The following is a 23172-nucleotide window of genomic DNA, read 5'->3' on the forward strand; positions in this document are numbered from 1 at the left end:
GTTTAGTGCCGCTGCGTCTGCGCAGTAGGTCAGAGAAGAGCTTGACCTAATTTTCCTGCATGCAAGGTTGTCACGCACGCACTAATGCGGTAGCTGTCATGACGAGCGGTGGATTAAAACACATTCGCATGCAGTTTATGGTGATCCCTAAGCCAAAGCAGTAGCCGTGTAGCAGAGCGGACAAAATGGGCCTCAGAAAACGCGGGGGGCAGGACAAAAAAGGTAATTTATCTTGTCGAGGAATTGTAAAAATATTAATTGAGTTTGAGCATTAAAGATAAACTTGTGCACTGTGAAGGTGTCGGTAGTGAAACAAACGAAGTTCGCAGTTCTTACCTGTACCTGTATGGCATGAGGCTTCAGTTATGTGCCTTGAAAACAAATTCCTCCTGACGGTTATATTACTCTTATTAATGTATTTTCAATTGATGCGACCCAAAAGAGACAAATTAGCAAAGTACTATTAGCAAGTATAGGAGCAATAACCTTGGTTGGTAGACATGCACTAAGGTTTGATATTCTTTAGTTGCCTCTATATTTAGAACTTTCTTTATAGTGTAGGTAATGAAGCAATTATTGATTGCAAGACTGCAGTGTATTGGTCTTGCACAGCAGGTAAAGCACTTGCAATCAGTACTTGATAATGTCACATTGTGGATCCAGAGATTTGCTAGTTTCCTGAGAATTACCTTTTTCACTGCCAAGGAAGGACAGTTTCTTCAGTTTCACATCTCCACCCTTACATGCCCCACCCCTTGCAATGTCTCAACTTCAGCAACATTTGATTGAAGTTTACGGTAACAATCAAACTAAATTACTCTTACTTTATAGAGACTATTAGTAACATTTTTCAGTCTCAAAGTAAAGAATAATCATGTTCATTGTTTAATCATCCTATATAGAGATCATAAAAAAAACTCTTGTCATAGTTTACTGGCCTGTCTGCACTGTCAGAAATCAGAAATATACAACAGGTATCCTTTGGAAATGACTGCGTCACATGTCCTTCTAGTAACAAGTTCCACAGCTTTTAACAACCGTGAAGCACTGAATGGTGGACTGGATGGCTGTTTGCCATTTACATAGGAAACTTCCTTGTTGCAAATTGTTAAGAGTGTGTTAAGTTAAGTGTGTGGTTTGAATGTCAAAGAATTGCAGTGACCTTGAAGTTCAGGATAGGAAAGGATTTAACAGTTAAGAGAAGACAGTATTCTTGTCTGACCAGCTGTTTACTCTCTGTTCACTTATTGTTTCACAAATTTTATTTTTCTTTTTTAATGGAACTATGTACTTTGTTCAAAATAATATAATTTTTTTTATGAATCACTTTTTTAAATCTTGAATAATGTAGAAATAGACAATTAATTACCATTCTGTGTAATTTGTTTGTTATTAAAGAAATTGCCACTATCATTTCCTTGCTGTGGATACTTCTTAGTTGAAAACATTAGATACCACTACACCACTCAATTAAAAAGTTGCGTAATAAATGCTATGATTGCGCTTGAATGGGTTTCTAAATTTCAAAATGATTTTTAAGCCAAACCAATTCTATCAAGTCCCGTCTGTTTTTTTTTTTTTACTTGTTTACTCTTCTCACGAAATTTTTTTGGTCAATGGGATTTGTTTAGTCACATGTCACGCCAGATTATGTGACAACATTGAAACATTTAAAAAATATTGCTCTTTATAAAAATGACTTTTTGTGGCAAATTCATGGTGCAGTTTTCTTGAGGAAGGCTTTGCCCAACATCCCTCCATTAAATAAGAGAAAGAAGACAATGATAAGAGTCTAGATGTCTGTCTCTTTCTTTTTGCCTCAGGTAGTATATATATTTATTCTAGCCGAAAGTAATGTTGATTTCTTAGATACCCCTTTAACCTTTACTAGTAGGTAAGACTGACGGTCAAGCACGAAATAGACCAGTAAATAATTTTCCCCATTATGGGACCATTCCCACAGATGTTTGGATCGATCCATCTCCCTGGGGAGTCTCACTAAATTGCTATCAAACTAACGTCTGTCATGCCTAGTAAAACTGTTAGGGGGTAATTATCTTTACCTCTAGCTGATTGGTAGGCGTGACAGACATTTAAGCCTCTTAAGCTGATAGCAATTTAGCGTGAACCTACAGGGAGTTAGGTCGATCCATCTGGATCGACCTAAATATGGGAACCCAGTCTTAGACAACTAATACCAGTGGTAGATCCACCCCTCTTTCCTTTTGCCCTAAATCATATATAAGTAGCCCATAAATTACAAATACCACATATAAGTTGTCAGTGCATGTTGTGTCATCAAGTAACTTGGCGTATATTCGCTGTTTGCCTTATCGCACATGCCAAGTAGCCAGTACCACATATAAGTTGTCAGTGCATGTTGTGTCATCAAGTAACTTGGCATATATTCGCTGTTTGCCTTATCGCACATGCCAAGTAGCCAGTTATTAAAATGCTAGTACACATGTCTTCTCTGGCAAGCACTCTAAAAGACTAACACACCTTGTTTTCTTGTTGCCGTCATTAGTGATGAATTGCTCTGAGAAAAAATACCACTGCACTTTGATGTTCTTAAACAGTCATGTTAATGCATTTGATAAAGGTGGCTGCTCAGTTTTCAGAACAGTTGAGAAGTTCAATCCAATGTTTGGATGTTTTTTTTTTTATTTATATCAGACTCGTAGCCGGGGGGGGGGGGGGGGGGGTCAAAATAATCTCCCTTTTGCTGGGAAAAGGTCCCCTCTGTTCAAAATTTAATCTAGGTACATGAGGGTTTCATGTTAAAAAGTCCACTTTTTCAGGAAAAGAATCACCCTTTTAAAATTGCTGGTTACGGGCCTGTATATAGCACGGCAGGAAACACTTATATTCAAGTTGAGCAAAGTGAGTGGATTTAATTGGACATTTTGAAATTTATGATACTAACTTCATGAGGTGCATAATATATATCACTGTTTTTATGAGTAATAAAATAATTTTAGTTGCCTGTTGTTTTTCCTTAATTTTATAGGTATGGTAATGGCTCAAGCATTTCAACTAAGAAAAATTATCAATTTTTCAGATATAATTTTGGATTCATTAAAAATACAGTTTTGTGCAGAGAAGATGACATTACGGATATGCTTACTTCAAAAACGATTAAGTTGTCTTACGTACGCCCCTTAAGAGGACAAAAGAATTGTGTGAAAATTCGTAAGCTAAGGGACAATGCCGACTTATGTATATTTTACGGACATCTTACGTACATCTTACACACATGCAGGGATGAATAAGAAAGGGTGGGCTTATGCAAATAGGGTGACGGCGGGGTGTTTCTCACCTTACGGCAACACAACCATGTTTGAAAAGAGACGTGATATATGATCCTGTTTAATTGTGGGCTATTAAATCGTCCTCTGTTACGCTCCGATGCAACCCAAACATGACTTTGCCCTGGTTAGAATGGAACGTTTAAGAGTGATTTACATTGATTTATTGATTTCTTGCAAAAAATCAGTCCCAACAGAGACTACTAGGATGCCCAGTCAATCCTTACCCTCATCAGCAGTTATGCACGCGATTCTTCTTTTAAAAGGTGTAAGGCATTTTTTTCAAACAACTTGTTTTTTTAGCTCCGCCGACTTTAAAATGGCCAAAAAAGAATAAAATAAATAAAATTGAAACCAAAATTAATTTTGTTTTTTTTCACCGACATCCGACTGATCTTTTTCACGGTACTCTCACGTCACATGACTGCCTACAAGTTGTAAACAAAGGCCATTTGTGCCGAGGTAAACGCTTGGTTCATTTCCTCAAGCTTCCGGTTTTTAAGCCAATCAGTACTTCATTGATATTTTACACTACACGTTCGACTACATGTGTCAAATTAATGCAAAATGGCGGGAAAGTGAGCTGGAGTAGCCATCTTGATTTAAGCAGGAATTTGACCCCTGTTGTGTGGCTCAGTTTATAGTGAAGAAAGGACCAAAATTATTATGCAAAATGGTCTGCCCGGCCAGTGTTACAGATATTTTAGGCAATTTTATTGACTACTTTTTGTCGGAAATGAACATATCAGTTGCAACACTTGCGTCACGTGTGGAGTGTTTAAACAGGGAACCAGCAGCGTAAAGAGCACAAAGCATGTTTTTTATTATTATTTTGTAATTTACAAGAATGATTCGTAAAATTGACATTTATTTAGAAAAATAAAACATTGAAAAGAAATTGCTGTTTTTGTCCAGAAATTGCTTTACTGTGTTTTAGTTTTGTCTAATGTAGTGTTGAAAGTGAGTTAATACCAAAAAGTATTTTTCACTTTTCACCCCCTCCGACCTCTGTCAAAAATAAAAATCCTATGTAATGAACATCAAACTTACAGATCACATCAACAATATAACAGTGTAAATCTTAACGGAACCTTCTTTCTGTAATGTTTGAGTTAATTGGTGGTGGGCAGAGTCTTATTTTTCAATGATGATGATAATAATTGTAGAAGTAGGGCTACATGAAGTCGCACAAAAGCACATTCCTTAATTCTGTGATCTATTCTAGGGTGTAGGTTTTCGTATATTTTTTAACTGTACCAACTTACCAACTTTGGACAACTGGCGAGCAGACATCTCCGTGCTTTAGATTTCCTCTAGGGATGATAATTTCACTGTTGTCAGGTGCTGGTCTCGTATCGGCAGTTGCCGCAGGGAGCGTGATTGAAATCAAACTTGGCACATCTTGAAAGTTTAAGTTGGACAAAAGATTTTCAGGTGACACTTTTAATCAGAGCTGCCACGTAAGCTAACAGTTTAATCACTGCAACGTACAGGTAAATTGAGAGTTGCGATAACGTCACCTTCTTCCTTTCTCTCCATCAACATATTTCTTGAGACTGCCTTTATTTTCGTTCACTGTTCAACAAGGATAATTTCAAACGAAGAACATTGTATGGAGAAGGGATTTTTATTCATTATTTTATTCATGAAACAACAAGCAAACTGTTCGTTTCAGCAGAAGGATGGGAATATAAAACCATTAATTTAAAATAAAGTTCTTAGAAAACTGCTTGCTGAAAGCATTCCATCAAGATACACGTGAACTAAATCTGGATTGAATAAGTTGTATGAATAATGTCATAAAAGAATATTTGCTATATGAATATATGCCAGACATTTCACTCATTGCGATAGATAGAATATTCTGATATAAATTTGGAAAAAAACAGAAGGTACTAGTGACAGCCCGTATCGGTAATGTATAATTTGACAGAGCAAGCTTTCATGCACCAAACCAAGCAAATTTCAAAAAACAATTTTTGTAACAAATTTATTGGTAATGGTAGCCGGTCGCATTCCTTGAAAACATTATATAACCATGCTGGCAGAGACTAATAGAAAAGTGCAATAAAAACAGATTTGCTACGTCAGCAACTAGATGTAGTTATCGATGAAGGTTACTTCTGACAAATGAATTGCGGTAAAAAAAGATAAAAATTTTCACCACAATCAAAATAAGCTGTAAAGCCAAAATGTCACATAAGATGACAAAATTACAAGTAAGACGTGGCACTTCTTTGACATTTTTTAAATTTTCTTAAAAGTCGAACAAAAGATTTTGGTGACACGTTTAATCAGAGCTTACCTGCCACGTAAGTTAGATTAAAAACTCCAAAGTACAGGTAGATTGGGATTTTCGATAAGATCATCCTCTCATTTCTCCATCTCCGCAATTCTTTGGAGCGTCCGATAAGATCTAAAGGGACCCGGGCACGTGGATTACACGCAATTACCATGATCGTTGATTATCTTCCTTAAATGCTTGCTTAAGCTCCGAACATACTTTTTGTCGACTCCATGTTCTTAGAAAATCCTTTTAAAAACCCTTTCTAAAAGCATTTAATTTGACGTAAGAGTCAATGGATATTATCGTCGCCGTCTTAATCTCCAATTGAATACTCCACGCCGCTTTATGATTAAAAGTAAGAAAAAAAAAACGTGTTTGGATAGATTACCCGGCCCTTGTTGTTCTTCGTGATCGAAAATGATGTTAAAAGGTCAAAAGGTTAGGGCAAAGCCAGGCTAAACTGCAATCAATTATATGTTCAAAATTTATAATAGTGTGAGCATTTCAATTTAATAATTTGAGATGAAATTGATGACTCAAGGAAAAACGTAAAATAACAATTTTGATCCCAATTCATAGCTGCTATATGAGCCAATTCATTTCTTTTTCTCAGATAGCTTCCACATGGCAAACGGAGCCGAGATTTAATTACTGTACCCCGCAGGGACGACGTGTGGGGAGGCGTGTGAGAGGCGGAGAGACTATTAAAAGATTAGGCGTTTTTTCTTTCATGTACGTCCGCCATTTTTAGTTCTCAGGATTTGTAAAGCCTGGCTCAATTCGTTGAGAATGCGGTCTTATACTGGTTTGCCAATAGCCACGATCCTAACCAAATTTTTTTTTTTGAATTTTTGAATTTCTGGCTGAGGAGTTATCATTGACTACATTGACTTTTATGAATGTCTCATTTTTCAGAGAATGAAAAACACAATGAAAATGGGACCAGTAGACCTACGAAGAAGAAAACAGACAAGACAGCGACAACAACAGCTTTTAAATTGTTACTGTTAGTAACAATAGCAGTAGCAGCAGTTCTGTCATACTGTTACATTAACAATGTTGCTGGCTTGAAAGAAATTGTCGGTAAGGATGTTGTCTGTATCTTTTATCTCCTAAATTTAAAAGTTGATGAAGGTGAATGATGATCATTGTCTAAACTCGATTATAAAATTTGTTTCAATAAGTAAAATATAAAGTCACAAATATGAAAACTGTTGCTTTTTGTGGCGAAAAGATCTACTAGTTTTTCTATCCTTTAAGATTCAAAACTCAATTTGGAAACAGAAAAACAAAAGGAAGAAAACATCCAAACACCACAGACTCAGAGAGCTAAAACAACTTCTAAAAAGAAAGATGGAGCTACCAATACTAAGAAAAAGAAAGACACATCATCTTCGACCAAAAAGAAGAAAGATACCAAGGATGCAATTACCAATAAAATGGATGCTGCCATTCGTGGGGCTCTGGATGCTGCGGATGGCTTGATGGAAAGGGTGAGTCTTAAAATGGGTGGTAGATATTTTTAATTTTTTTTTATTAATTTTATTATTATTATTTTTTTTTTTGGGGGGGGGGGGGCGGGGGGTTGATAGACTGTTGGTAGACTGGGTTCCCATACCTAGATTGATCTAACAGGATCAATCCATCTCCAAGGGGCTTCTTGCAAAAATGCTTTCAGCTGAAGTGGCTAAGATGTCTGACATGCCTACTGAAGCTGCTAAATGATAATTAATTACACCCTAGCAGCTTCAGGCGTAACAGACATCTAAGCGGCTTAAGTTGATTGTAATTTAGAGAAAATCCCCTTGAAGATAGGTCGATCCACAGTTGGTATGATAGGGTCTGGTAATGGTCCCTTAGGGTCAGTAAAAGAATTCCCTGTGAAGTGTGATGAAATTATTGCTAATCATCTAAACCTGTAATGATATTTATTATTATTATTATTATTATTATTATTATTATTATTATTATTTAAGGGTCAGTATAAAGATGCTCTGTCCAAGTATGAAGACATTCTAGCTAAGCAACCAAACAGTCCTAGAGGAAATTACGGCAAAGGTCAAGCACTGGACAAACTAGCTGACCAGCAGAAGAGTAATGCAGTGTTGGAGCAAGCCATTGGGCAGTACCTGAAGGTAGGATGTGGCCATTATAATTATTATTATTATTAGATTGGTTATTTAATTATTAAGTTTAACATTTTACCCCCGAAAAATTGAGAAATGCCTATCACTGACATGGCTTTGTTTTTTTGTTGTAGTCTAAGCATTCAGGTATGCTAGAACCACACTCAGATTATAAACCACACAACATACAAATTTACTTTTAAAAAGTCAAGTATTGGTTTTGTAATGGAGTCTGACATTGAGTAATGTGGTTAATTCAGGTTATTATTAATCCATGGAGACTCTTTAAAACTTGTGATTTTTCATGAACCAATTTAAAGCTTTTGTGAATTATAATATTTGGATTATACATGTAACTTCCGTCTTACTAGAAATACAAATTTATAAGAACATTTTAGTTCATAATAGTAAATACCTGCGTAACAGGTGCTAACATTTTAAGAATAAAAAAAAAGTTTTAAGTTAAATGAAAAAAAAAACTTCAGGCTGTTTTGTGATATTGTTTACTTTGTTGTCATGGTTACAGGTCCTGGATCTTCCAGATGTCCCAGATGACATTGTAATGATGGCAGGAAAGCGATGTGCCGATCGTCAAAAGTTTAGAGGTACTTGAAGAAAGTATGGAGTAATCTAGTTTACTATTTATTAAGAAGCATTATACTTTTTTGTTTTATCTGGGGCACCTGCACTTGATTTATATTTGAAATGTTACAATTTAGATCTATTAGTAAAACTTTTGATATGTAATCAAACTTTTAAAGTAATTTTGGCTGATATTATAATGGAACAACTAGAATGATGAAAATAAAAAGAGAATGAATATTTTATGACTAATTGCATAGCAAATTTGTGGCACATTTCATATTATTAAAACAAGTGAATAATGGAGGAAATAATATTTCAATTCAGGTTGGCCGGGTAAGTCTGCCCAAACAATGAATACACTCATCAGCAGATTTCCAGACAACACTGAGCTGAGAAACGAGATGGGGGTGGCGCTACTTTTGCAGGGAAGAAACAATCAAGCCAAGACAGTCTTTGAAGAAGTAAGAACAGCACAACAATAGCCCTCTAATATTTAACAATTTTTTTTTATTAAACATATATAAACACAATACAGAAGACAAACATACAAGAACATGCAATACATCACAGAATCAAAAAACACATTTCAGTACAAATACAAACAATACACTGCATTAGTACAGTTTTATAACTTAATACAATACATACACTTTTATGGGTGCACAGTCACTGAAATATTATTTTAATATTGTAGAACGTACAATACAATATACAACATTCTACAGCACATTACAGAGTACATTACAAACTGAACAATACGTGAACAAAGCAAGGTGAATATTTAACAAACTTGATATATTGCATTTCCCACATTGAGTATTTGTCAAAAAGACCTAGCATAAAAATGTTAAAATTTAGTTCCAAGAAGTTGGTGTATCATGTTGCTGTTTTAGTGCCTTTTGTACATTTGTGAGAGTGTGTGTTTGTGTTAATTGAGAAATACATATCTAATAGGAAATATTTATAAACAAGAAAATAGTTCCTTAAAGCTTGTAATATGCTTTGAAGTTATTTTTCTTGGCACTGTCGTAGGTGTAGGGCAAAAAATGTTCAGAATAATTCAAAACCAGCATGACTTCAAGTAAGTTATCAAAATCACAACATTTGTATGCCCTTCTTGCTGTACACAAATTTCTAAAATTTGAACAAAATTATTCAATTATGTTACAAAAAACAAAAAAAAACAGCCTTTTGTTTTCAATTGTCTGAAAACTTAATTGGAAATGTCTGAATTGTAAATAGGTTTCAAGTCAGACAATGTTTTGAGAGTGTCTGACAGTAAATAAAAAATCAAGTTTGAAATTTGTGAACAATTACGGTAGACGAGGAAAAAGTTGGGATCATCACGTAGAAGCTTCCAAGAAAACCACCCTCCTGTGTATCTACAGCGTTGTTAAATAATCATAAACACATTGCTTGGCATGTTTTCTTGGCAGCTGTTTCAGTTTATGTTGTATATATGTTGTCTTGGCTTCTGATTCTGTTAAATATATTATATGTGCAAAAAAACAAAGAATTATGACTGTTCATTGTGTTGGTGTTGATGCAAAGTAAGTAGGATAGTTGCAAGATAAGACAAAGGGCGTATTCCCAGACATTTAGTTCGATCTATCTCTGTGGGGAGTCTCACTAGATTACTGTCAGATAATCCGGCTTAAATGTCCGTCCCGCCTACTACAAGCTGTAATTAACTTTCGTGCCCGCTCAGCTGACATCTATTTAGCGTGAACCCCCAGGGAGTTAGGTTGATCTAGTTTGGATCGATCTAATCTCTGGGAATGGGGTCAAAGATGTGTTCAAAACCACCTTCACAAAAACCAGTGCCAGGTAGAAATTTAGGAAGTATAGGCACTTGATTTCCCCCCCCACCCCCACCCCCTTTCCACAAACTCACACACATTGTCCATTTTTCCAAAACTAAGTAGACAGCACAATCATGTTACTGTAGCTGCATAAAATTGTTCAAATTCCTCCACAGATCAAGGGAAAGTAAATGTACAGGGACAGAAAACAATGTAGAATCACTCCACCCGGTGTAACCCATCAGTGTTGTTACACTGTCATATTATGGTGAAGTATCCTTTGCCAAAAGAGGGCAGAAAAGATCAAGACAGGCCAAAGGAAGGAATTTTATGGTCATAAGCTTCAGGCCATGTAGCTGGGGGCTAGACTGATTTTACGAGGGATTAAATCGACGAATGTGATTCATAATAATGTCAACAAAGCTGATCGACTCCCATCGTTTATGATTGTGACTAGGAGTTAATGAGAGAGAATAGGAGGGGTTAAACACCACTGCAGGCATTTTGGATCATACAGGTCGTATTGTGATAATACAGCTATAAAATGATTCTCGAAAAAAAAAGTAAATAGAAAAAAAAAAAGGAATGACTGTTAGTATGTAATCTGTTACAAATGTAGGTTAATGTTTTACTGAACTACTCATACTGATGTGATTCATTTCCTCCTTTTGCAGAATTTGTGTTCCCTTCATTTAATATGTATTAAAGAGTTTTAGAAAGCTGACAGACTTTGTATAACATCAAAAACTGGGGAAATTCAGAAGTGAAGGATGTAGGTTTTCCCCATTTTGAACGCTCAGTTTTCTTACGATAATCCTTAGCTTGTCCGAATGGGTGAAATTGGAGGAGTGACCCTGGTCAGCATTTCAGTCAGGAGTGGTCAAGGCTGTGGGCTCATTCACAATAAAAATAATGTTCTAGGTAGATCAGTCCAACTCTGCAGGTACTTTCTCGTTTCCAAAATACTTGGAAAATCATAAGCTTTTCTGTATTCTACTCAACGCCAAGAGAAGTTTATCTGTTAATCTGATTGCATTCAGCAAGAGCGCCTACAGAGTTGGATCGATCTACATTAAAGATAGTTTTATTGGGAATGAGCCCTACATCAATAGCCTCCTGCTTGATTCACAATCATGTCACTGTATACTCTATCTTGATGACAGCAATCATTGCCAAAAACTTTATAGACTTATTAGACTATTTACCTTTTCATCAATCAGGGTCTTAAAGTTGGGCAAACTTTTTATTTTTTAAACTTTTTTTTTTGGTCTCGTGCCTCTTTGGGTGGGCAGTTGCCCTAGGCTGGTGCCTAAAGGTGAAGACTGACTCAATAAATCAAATACAAAGATTACACAAAATAGACTACATATGTAAAAGCATGAGATCAGTTTGATACTTAACTCTGGGATTTATCTAAGAAAGCTAACATGGTTAAAAACCCTACATTGCACTGTTCTCAGCTGTAGATTAGGTAATTTTGTAGATGGACAGTGTTTCACATTAAGTTTACTTGTCAAATCCTGTCAGTGTGCTGTTGCTCAGTCATGCAGCTTTTTATTCATATATTTTCTAATTTTTAGGTTCTACAACGAGACCCCAACAACGCCTATGCACTAGTGCACCTAGGTTTTATCCTCAAGACCAGTTATAACGAGTACGAGAAGGCTGTGGAGTTACTGCAGTCAGGGTTGGAAAAGAATGACCCATCAACTGACCACGGGAGATTTTACTTCCAACTGGGAGACGCTTTGCAACGATTAAATAGAACAGAAGAGGTAAGAATTTCAAGTCATATATATCACTAAATTTGACCAGAATTGATTAGGTGGACCAGCTGCTCTTTAGTATGTGTATGTGTGTGAGTGAGTGGGCATGTGAGTGAGTGTGTATGTGAGTGAGTGTGCATGTGCATGCCTGTGTGTCTATGCCTGTATGTGTGTGTCTATGCCTGTATGTGTGTGTCTATGCCTGTATGTGTCTATGCCTGTATGTGTGTGTCTATGCCTGTATGTGTGTGTCTATGCCTGTATGTGTGTGTCTATGCCTGTGTGTGTCTATGCCTGTGTGTGTCTATGTCTGTGTGTGTGTGTGTGCTACATTTTAGTTCATTTATCATCAGTGTCACCTAGAAAAAATTAAACTTATAGGTTTGTATGGTGTATCAAGTAACTGTAGTGTCCATAAAGCTTTAGAAGTATTAAAGTTTAGAGTTCATTCGACGGAATGGCATAGTTGTTGTTCTTCTTCTTTTTTCCTTTTCTTCCGCTTTTTATTGTAATATGAAAAGTCTCACTTCATCTAATCGCTCTGTGTGATTCAGGCTTACAAGGTCTATGAGGAGGGCACAAGGAGGGGTCACTTCAAGTCCAAGTACCAGCGGTCACTGTACAATGTGAACTCACTGACCAGCAGACCATGGTGGACACCAGAGGAGACTACTTACAAGAAACATTTAAAGGTACATGGTTTACATAGGGACGCATGTGCCATTACGCGCGTGTGCGCACACACACACTTTTCTGGATTTACAATGTCTGTCATTGGCTAAATATTATTACTATCATCATTGTTATTATTGTTAATAGTAAAATGTTTATAAATTTTTCAGTTATTATTTCTGTTACACTAAAAGTTGACTCCTCTAAAGGACTTGAACTTTGATGGGTCACCTGAAAAACATGAAAATTGCATTGACACTCTGGCATCACAGCTTGATCTTGCTCTCCCAACTTCAATCATAAATTTATGAAACCAATCAAATAATACCTAATTTTAATGCCTACTATAAATATATATACTCTAAATGCCATTATGAGGTTCGTATGTGATTTAAATTATTTTTGTTTTCTGATTTATTTTGTGCAACAATTCTTTTAATCCCACCAGTTGTTGGAAGATAATTGGAAGACAATCCGAGACGAAGGTTTGGCAAACATGGATGTCAAGAAGGGTCTCTTTGAGGCCGAAGATGAAAATTTAAGTGATACAGGAGACTGGAAACAGTTTACACTGTACAGCCAAGGTAACTTAGAGGGAGTTGTGCTGAGGCATTTTCCAATTCCCCACATTTATCATCTCTTTGAAATTTTCAGAATGGTATTTCTTTCTGTGCTGGTTGTTAAATCAAGAGGATGGTTTGTAGAGTTGGATAGCCAGAGTATGAAAATGTGTTTCTCCCCTCCGTTCTCCTTCCCCCTTCCCCTCCCTCATCTATAAGCTTATTTGAAATGATAAGCTTGATGAAGTGAATGGTGAATGATTAATAAAACATCAGCAACATTGTTAGTTTGAAGGCACTTTTTGGAAATGATAATTACCTTTGAAGTTGTATACCAGTGTTGGTTCAGCTCTTTTTTATTTCATTGTGAAATTAAAAGACGGGATGTTTTTACTGACTGAAACTTTGTCGTTTTATCGTTAATTTTTTTTTCTCATCAGGAAGAAGAAGAGATGAAAATTGCAAAAAGGCTCCTAAGACATGTGCCCTCGTGGATAAAATTATAGATGCCAAAACATGCAAAAGGGGGCAGGTAAAGCCATCATCAGTCAAGACAGGCTTATTATTATAACCAAGTGTTAGATGGAAATATTTATCAAGTCACTATTAGTGCTAAAGTATTCAATTTGAGATTTTGTTTGTTTTAACCTAAAAGTGAAAGAGATGTATGAATTTGCAAGGAGTGTAACTTTTTTTAGTTCTCAAATGAATCTTGATTTTCTTAGTAAAACTGTCCTGATATTTCTATATGCTTATTTGATATGAGCTGAGTTAATTGTCACAGAAAGAAACAGATGTTGATGTAGCCTTGTTCCTTGAACTTTAACTGGGATATCTGAAACACGACTAATCTCTAATAAAAAGATTTTTTGAACCATATTTGAGACAAAGTTCCCTGTACAAAAAGACGCTTTTTTTTAAGTGGTAATTTTGAATTAAATTACATAAATTACATTTCAGATCAAATATTCCGTGATGCAGCCTGGCGTCCATGTGTGGCCTCATTGTGGGCCCACAAACTGCCGAATACGAGCCCATCTGGGGTTAGTGGTGCCAGAGGGGCCCAGGATCAGAGTGCAGGAGGAAATAAGGTAAGTGTCCACTCTGGTGGACAATGTCCAGGTATTGGTCACTGGGGGTTGGTCTCACAAATTAAGATAATTTGAGGATGACAAATTAACTTAAGACAAAGGGTTTTTATCTGCCTTAGTTAAGAGTAAATGATTTATACTTAAATAATATTTTTGAGTTTGAGTCTGAGTGCTGCTTACATGAAACTAGAAATCAAGAAATTACCCCCCCCCCCCCCCACACACACACACACACACACACAGATGCACACATAAGGTGTATGTCTTTCATTATTTAGTCAAGCATAACATTGTTTATTATTATTATCAGATTCAGCAGAGAGAATGAAAGTGCAAGCTCTTTTAGGATTTTGATGAAAAATCAACTCATGATTACAATTACTTTTTGCAGGCACTGGAAGGAAGGAAAGTTCATCATTTTTGATGACTCATTCGAGCATGAAGTTTGGCATGATGGCGACTCATTCCGTCTGGTATTAATCGTGGATTTTTGGCACCCTGAACTTACAGCAGAACAGAGGCGGACTTTGACCCCAATTTAAGTTTTTTTGCGTTAACAATGACTGGCATATTACCTTTTGTCATTAGTTAAGGTTCATTCAAAATGATAATTTAAAAAAATTATGGTCTATTAGTTCCGATCATTTGCTTTTATAGAATAAATGAAAAAAATTTCACCATGATAATTATGGTGATTTTGGTGTGTAGCACCTGTGATTTTGAAACTACAATAAGACTTCACATAACTTCAACACTTTCGTTGAAGTTGGGCAATTTTGATATTAGTTTCAGCTAATATCAAAGAAATAGTCACTTTGCAATTAAAATTTACATGAAATGGTTAAGAAGATTTTATTTATTAGGTTAGGAGTTATGCAGGTTTTACTATTATTTGAAAATCACAAAATTTAATTATCAGCATTGTCATTAGGCTAGGTCATAAAGGATCTTACTTGTTATTTAGCAAAAACAAATATTGACAGATGACTTGATTTCTGTCACATACTTGCCTTTATGCCCATGCATGATGGCTCAAGTATACCAAATCTATTTGAATCTTGTGAAAACATTCCAAATTGGTATATTTAAGATACTTTGCTAGTCGAGTCTATTACAGAATTATGAATATTGAGCCTTGATATATCTAATCCACAAAGACTTTCTTGGACAACTCATCCTACTCACTAATCAACAGATTAGAGATTGGAATAGCCATTCTTTATTTTAGCTGCTGCAGTTATTCAGTTATTTAGATTTTTTATATTTTTTTCATTAAAATGATATTACTGCAACTCTCATATAGCTCCATCTTTTATATTTACCTGCTTTAAGGAGAGACATTGAAGGGAGTTGTGTCGTTTAAAAATTTCTGGACATAAAAAGCTTACAAGCAAAGGATGAAAGCAGCAATATAATCACTGCATAATATGATATCTTACTCTCACATTTAACACTGTGCAAATAATTCTTAACCTGGTGCTTGCACAGAAAAATATTTAATGTATGTAAGTAAATTAGATTGACTTTTCCCCAACCCTGAATTTTGTGGGTCACCTGAAAAGGCTGCAATATGCAGAGAGTGAAGGTCAGTTTTTAGTTAACTTTGGGCTAATTAAAAAAAATTAGCATGAAGTCTGTGCTGAGCTAGTTTTCCATTGTTACAGTAGGAAAGTATGCGTCAGAGGACATCAATAAATGTCAATCAGTTTTTAAGCTGCAGAAAAGCATTAATCGCATTATAGTCCTTTTCTAGCACCAAATATATATATATATATATTAGTAATTGTTAAGAATTTAGGCTCTTATTGGGAAGGGTGGCTCAGGGGATTGTGTGTCAACCCGCTCGTCTTGGCATGAGACTTAGATTGTTCAGCATTATGTGAGACTAGTTGAAAAGTCAAGTGAATGAATCAAAAATTTGATAAATGAATTAATCAAGTATTGTTAGAAAAATTTTAAATAATATAATGCATTGTAAGACTGGTGATAAATTTCAATCTGCTTAAAGTGATAATAACTCTTCGTTTCGGCCAAAAAATGAATTTTCCTGGAGTAAACAACAATTTTCCCATACTTACCAAGGGTTAATGAATCCATTTTTACATTCAAAGTTAGTCCCTGGTTTTTTTCTAAAAAGTTTGGTTTTTTGTTAAAATCTCTTAAGAGATTTTAACAAAGTATAGCCATCAATGGAGGTCACGTGGTCTAAAGACAAGCTCAGATATCAGAATAATAGCTATAACTGCCGTTTTTGTGGTAAAACAGAATATGTTATATTTCTATGAGTTATTCACAATGTTTTTATTGTGAAATATAGATCTCATACGAAGAGTTATTATCCCTTTAAGATTTTGTATGTATGATTTATATTGTTATGTGTGATTTGTAGGTAAAATATTCAAGACCCAGATCAATGTGGTAGTTTGATATATAGTGGCAGGACCAAAGTGTATAACTTATTGCATAAACTTACTGTTTTTGCTGACAATCAAAAAGAAAAAAATCAGCTTTCTTTTCTATCAGTTGTATTATTTACTTGTCTTATTTTCTACCAGTTGTATAATTTCCTTTTCAAATTAGTTAAGACATGACAATTTCTGGTGACAATCAACCTCATTGTCCAAATATGGGTTTAAGTTTATTCTGATGTAAATTAGCCTTTTACAGTGCATAATGATTCTTTTGGGCCAATTATTCCTGGTAATGGTTCAGTCTCTTAAATGTGGAAAATTCTCATTCTTTCAGATACATCATTCACGAATGATAAAAGTTATATTTCTATGTAAGATAAGCATTTATGGTCCTTTTACTGTATTGACTATTAGTAATCCCACTTGTCAGTTTTTTATTGGTACCACTCTATAGGAATATTAAAAACGTTAAAAAATACAATGATCTGATAAATTCACAATTTTCCCCATTGAAAAGATTGAGGCACTACTGTATTTTGGTGACACAAAGTACATATTCACGTACATATATCAAGGGTTTCAAAATTGCCAAGTTTGACGGGTATCCAAATTGGACCCGTTAGTCTGTATGGGAAAATTTTTGTTACCAGGTTTATGTTGAAACTGATATAGATTGGTCTTATAAAGAAGGGAATATTTCTTTGGGGACCATTTGGTGTATTGTGTTGGAATATTTTGTCAGTTATCAGTTGCCTCCCAGAAAATCATTACTTGGGTTTTTTATTATTATTTTTTCGGTACTTAGGAAGTATCTTCTGCAGATACTTAAAATGGAATATTTTGGGTAATACAGTATTATGCGTTCAAAAGGTTTAATTTTTGTGAAAGTTATCATATTTAAGTGTTATGAGCAACCCCATCATATGGAGTACAGAATAATGAAAGAAGTGTCCACAAAATTATACTATGTCATACAGTTTAACATTTAATATGCACAAAGACCTTGTTTCAAAATGGTCAGATATTTTTTTCTTATGGTATATATCATATTTGTTATATTATTAGGCATATGCTGCAATTGTTACATATTGTATGTATAATTCTATGTGTTGTGTTTAAATGAGTATTGTAAGATGCAAGATGATGTAAAGCATTGTTATTATAACAGAATAAAATACTCTTTCTGGTATATTGATTTGGTATATTTTACAATATAAAACTCTCATCTCAAAGAGATTTGTACATAATTCTTTATACATTTTTTGTCTTATAAGTAATTGCTGAAATCTGTTGTACAATGCAGGCTTTTGCATTGTCTCTTTTTACGAGTTCGCAAAATGGTAATATCTTAAAACTGCAAAACTTTGACATGGAGCAAAAACCCTCTTTCCTCCAGGTAGGTCAAGATGCTTGATCATAAACAAAAAATTCTTTTTAATGATTAAGACTTTGATTTTTCTTGACTTAAGCATTCGGGAGTTAACTTTGGAGTTTTACATTTGTCAGTTAACCAGTCTGTAACATTAACACTGGTCCCGAAACAAATTTCAGAAAAACTGAAGCCATTCAGTAAAATTTTGACAATTTCTTTGCCTATTTTGAGGTCATTTTTGTTGCAGGTTCTAAAGCCTCCTTTCCCATAAAAACAATCCAGAGCATCTACCATGGTAGCTGTTCTACAGTGAACTTCAATTGTTCACCATAATATTTATCTTAGACAAATGTCTCCACTGCCCAATTTTCAGTTCATTTTCACTGACTCAACTCCATATCGCCCATGGCCATTTCCCTTCCTTGCCTTCCTTCATGATGGCAAATATCATTCAATTTCTCCCAGGTATATATTTTTATCACTTGAACATGATAGCACTGAAAAGAAGAAAAAAAGAATTCAAAACAATGAAAAAAACAATGAAACCACGGGCAAAAAGTTCTTTAAACTTGATGAAAAAATCAGTATTTCTGGTAATTATTTCTAAAAAGATTGCTTACAAGACTCACTGCTTAAAACAGAAAAGTAGAACAAAGTAAGGGCCATGTAGCATGACAACATTGGTAAAAAAAAAACAAATAACGACAAATCTTATAGAGAAAGTCATTTAATATATAAATCTGTAAAAAAAAAAAAAAAAAAAAAAGGTGGGAGCATTTATATTAACCTTGATCTAGTGGGCAACAATAGTGATATGACCTTGACCTACCTATGGGTTCTGTAGGATGAAAGTCCACCTCATTAACAGAGCCTGCATGACCTGGAAGTTTGTACAATATCCGCCGCGTTGTTGTGTCCCACACATAGACAAACCTGTGAACACATATCAAATGCTACTTTACAAACATTATTGGACTTCTAGTTGAAAATATCTACACATTCACATTAAATTTTTTTGAATCAGTAACCAGCAAAAATCCTCATCAGAAGGATGCAGCTTCATTATAGTCACATGTATCATCTACTAACAGACACTGTAGGTCTATAAACATTCAAAACAAAACAGAAAAAAGTTAAGATAATGCACACATAATTTGTTTCTTTTTTAAATCATCAACCAGTTGAAGATCACGTGAGGAGACACTGAAGATACCAAAAGAGACCTAAAAACAGAGAGAGAGAAAACATGTAATGCACAACAGTAGTGGACATAAAGTGGTACTGTAATTGACTTTTCTATATCTCACCTGTCTCCTGAGCCTGCTGAGACTTTACTGCCATCTGGTGACCAAGAACAGCGCAGGAGATTCTGGAGAGAAACGTTTACAATATCTAACTGTTCATAATTTCATATTTTTTAAATGTGTGTCTTACAAAAAGACTAATTTCTAAGAAAACCTATTCTCTAAATATCTTTTATGAGTCATAATGTATTTCAGCTTCCAAATTACTTTTTTATCTATAACTGAAATTCACTTAAACTTTTATTATCATCATGTATAACATTTTGCACTACTCCTTTGTTTTCATGGTTTTTAATAGTCTTCAATAATAACTTTATTGCACAATCTGTTTAGCTGCAAATAACACACACACACACACACACACACACACACACACACACACACACACACACACACACACACACACACACACGCCAATTTGGCCAAATCAATCATTATTCATCACTTTACCTTCTCAAACGTATGCTGATTCCCAGTGAAAATTTTGACACATCTCTCCTGTGGTGCGAAAGGCCTGACGTCCCACACCCTGACTGTATTGTCCATGGCGGTGGTCAGCAAGTATGACCCCTCGGGGGACAGCTCCATACCGGTCACAGTGTCCGTGTGACCACGCATCTTGTATAGGATGTCATTCTTTCTGAGATCCCACACCTTAAAATTATAAAAATCAATAATTAAAATAAATAAATAGATAAAAAAGAAGTAATTCGGTAATGTTAAACATGGCTTCTTGCTTTTAAGGCTGCTTCTAAGGTTGAAATGTATCCAGTGTTTGAAGCAAAGAGGAAATACTGCTTTTCAGCTATTGAGGATGCAAGAAATGTGTCATACTCCCCCAACACAGAGAGACACAAGCGCTGGTGATATGTCTTTTCTTGGTTTCTTCGTATATCAAATTAAAAGAAAGAATTTTTCCAGTTGGCTTTACTCTCAATGAGAATGTCTTGCATTACACTAGTGTGGGGAAATACATCAGTCTACATTTCAGCAGTACTTCAATTAAAAACAGTTTTAGTGCCTTATTGTTCTGCTTAATCCCAACATGATATAAAATGGTTTGATTTTTTTGTCTAAAAAAACAGGAACAAAATCAGGTAATATTTGGAAATAAGTCTATACTGCAGCAATTTTTTACCTTCAGTTCGTTATCAATTCCGCCAGATATGACCTGCTCTGCCGTGTCATTGAAGGTCAGCGAAGTCACCTGGTACGTGTTCTGGAATGTCTGGATAGCGTGCTTCTTCCTGCTGTCCCATAACTGAAGAAAAATAGACATTAAATTTACACAGTGCAGCTTTATTTTGTCCCTACTACTGACCAAGAAAATATTTTTGCCACAAAATGCCCGACAACTGAAGAAGAATCTCAATCTATATCATTTCTGCTTCCGTTCTCTTTATCATTGCCTTTTTTCATTTTGTGATACATAAATTTTTATAACTGTCAGCCTGAATGTCTGGCTGTTTTTTTCGTAAGCTTTTAGCATGTTAGTAAAAAAAATCATATTACAAGCACATTCCTTTGTAAGTAATGAAGTGATGGTATCTTGTGTGATCTCCAAATAATACCTTAATAGAGCCATCGTCACTGCCACTGCATATCAACTGCGGTCCTCTTCTCGCTAAGTTACAGCTGTTGACAAATGATGTGTGTCCTTTTAACCGCTTTATCCTCCCGCCAACTTCAATATCCCATAATGCAATAGTTTTGTCGGTAGCACAAGTGACAAGTTGGCTATAAAAATATTTCAATGCAATTTTAGCAATGCCTTATCAAAAACACATTTAAAATAGTTTAATTGTAATACAATATCATTATCAATCTTGTAAAGTGCTGTTATCTTTTACTAAGTTGGACATCCAAGTCACACATGACATACTTTGCAGATAGGAAAAAAATGCTACCTGGTATTATTCTCAGAATTTTTCAGATAAACTGGTTCTGTATTGCTAGGATATAACTGTAAAAATGTCTTGTGTGTCTATCTGATAAAATACTCCTCCTCTACCTCCTGAGTACATATAGTAGTAAGGCTGGCGATTATACGAGTATATAAATTGGAAACAAGAGAAGGGATGTGATTCTGTTAATCTGACTGCGTTCAGCGAGAGTCTCTGTGGAGTTAGTGCTCACACCTCTTACCTTCCGTCTGTAGAAAAATTCAGCTCCATCACTGCTCCAGAATGTCCCTTTAACACTGCAAAGTTTTCACACTCCCCATACACATTCCAAAAGTCTGCAAATAAAAAACAGATACATCTGTCCTTAATCTTAATTTAAAAATATCTTTTCTCTCATCAAACAGGATTGAATAGATCTCACTTGTATAGATTTTAAGTCTTTAAAAAAATGATTAACTGAAATTGACTGGTAAGTTAAAGGGATAATAACTCTTCGTATGAAATCTGTATTTCACAATAAAAACATTGTGAGTGACTCATAAAAATATAATATATTCTGTTTTCCCACAAAAACGGCTGTTATAGCTATTATTCTGATATCTGAGCTTGTCTTTAGACCACGTGACCTCCATTGATGGCTATACTCTGTTAAAATCTCTTAAGAGATTTTAACAAAAAACCAAACTTTTTAGAAAAAAAACCAGGGACTAACTTCGAATGTAAAAATGGATTCATTAACCATTGGTAAGTATGGGAAAATTGTTGTTTACTCCAGGAAAATTCATTTTTTGGCCGAAATGAAGAGTTATTATCACTTTAATATTTCTATCAGTGTATATCTATTTCCTTACTTCATTTTCTTAACAATTTTCTAAGTAACTTATACATGAGCAAATGGAGAAATTAAAGAATAAATAAAAAGATGGTTCTCAATTAGCCTAAATAATCATACTCTTATAGACTAGCCTATTAGGGTTCATTCCTATTGAAGCTATCAGTCTACGTAGATCAATCCAACACCGTGGACACTCTTGCTGAATGCAATCAGTTAAACAGATAAACATGCTTCCTCTTGGCATTGAATAAAATACAAAAGAACTGGTGATTATATGAGTACATTGGGAACAAGCAAAGGAGGTATATAAATCTGTTAAACTGACAACATTCAGTCTCTATGGAATTGGAGTGATCTATGTAGGCTGATAGTTTCAATGGGCATGAACCCTTAGATTTGGACAAGCCATCAAAAACTAAAAAAGAAGCCCTCCTTACATATCAATCTGTCAAATCCTGCTGAGGCCAGCATGGTCCCATCTGGGGAAAACTTGGAGGTGAAGATCTCTCCCTCGTGACCTGATAACAGCATGATGGGGGCCAGGAGATTGGACGTTCTGGGAGGACCCTGCAAAAAAAGAGTGATCACGATGAATGTCTTTGTTAATGCAGTTGTGAGCTAAATCTGCTAAACTTACATAGATCATTGACAGAAAGATTTAAAAATCAATGTAAACTTATTTTAAATTACCACTCACCTATTTTTATCCAAGTTACACCAGTTAGTGAATTTAGAGCGAAATGAATGCACTCAAATACTCATTCGCTGGCATTTCCAATAAAAACTCGAACAGGTGTGCTAAAGGTAGACAACTCGCACCCGCCCCCCGCCCCCCCCCCCCCCCCCCCCCCCCCCCCCCCCCCCCCCCCCCCCCCCCCCCCCCCCCCCGGGACACATGCACACATCTTGCCTCAGTTTACTTACACTTGACTGTACTACGGCACCATTTTCTTTATTTTCCATATACACCAGTTCATTTCTCGGTCTCTTCATGGCAACTACGGCCATGTCCTGAGCTTTCCTCTTTCCAGCTTCCATTTTTGAGCTTGGAAAATGTATATTAAATGGCTTAAAATACGATTTACAACATAAACAATGCCGCCGGCTTGGGCGACGTACAGACAGACGGAAAACAGGAAGTTGCATCCC

The 23172-nt window shown here is 35.4% G+C and overlaps 2 protein-coding genes across 2 annotated transcripts; one reads left to right on the forward strand and one right to left on the reverse strand.

The window, feature by feature from the left end:
• Positions 1 to 36: 36 nt before the first annotated feature.
• LOC106164016 (aspartyl/asparaginyl beta-hydroxylase) lies at positions 37 to 17797 on the forward strand. Its single transcript, XM_087019454.1, has 13 exons — positions 37 to 222; positions 6511 to 6678; positions 6856 to 7088; positions 7572 to 7730; positions 8248 to 8326; positions 8631 to 8767; positions 11689 to 11883; positions 12429 to 12566; positions 12995 to 13130; positions 13547 to 13638; positions 14067 to 14197; positions 14589 to 16204; positions 16546 to 17797. The coding sequence occupies exons 1-12, from the start codon at positions 186 to 188 to the stop codon at positions 14737 to 14739; spliced, it is 1656 nt and encodes a 551-aa protein (XP_086875580.1). The 5' UTR covers positions 37 to 185; the 3' UTR covers positions 14740 to 16204; positions 16546 to 17797.
• Positions 17787 to 23162, reverse strand: LOC106175601 (U5 small nuclear ribonucleoprotein 40 kDa protein). Its single transcript, XM_013557680.3, has 9 exons — positions 22948 to 23162; positions 22461 to 22590; positions 21430 to 21523; positions 20856 to 21021; positions 20423 to 20545; positions 19735 to 19938; positions 19288 to 19349; positions 18810 to 18913; positions 17787 to 18477 (listed from the first exon to the last, which is right to left on the reverse strand). The coding sequence occupies exons 1-9, from the start codon at positions 23059 to 23061 to the stop codon at positions 18428 to 18430; spliced, it is 1047 nt and encodes a 348-aa protein (XP_013413134.2). The 5' UTR covers positions 23062 to 23162; the 3' UTR covers positions 17787 to 18427.
• Between the last annotated feature and the right edge of the window lie 10 nt (positions 23163 to 23172).

This window comes from Lingula anatina, chromosome 8 (assembly GCF_051362555.1).
Source record: "Lingula anatina isolate TDL-2025a chromosome 8, LinAna3.0, whole genome shotgun sequence".
In the NCBI taxonomy this organism is placed as follows: domain Eukaryota; kingdom Metazoa; phylum Brachiopoda; class Lingulata; order Lingulida; family Lingulidae; genus Lingula; species Lingula anatina.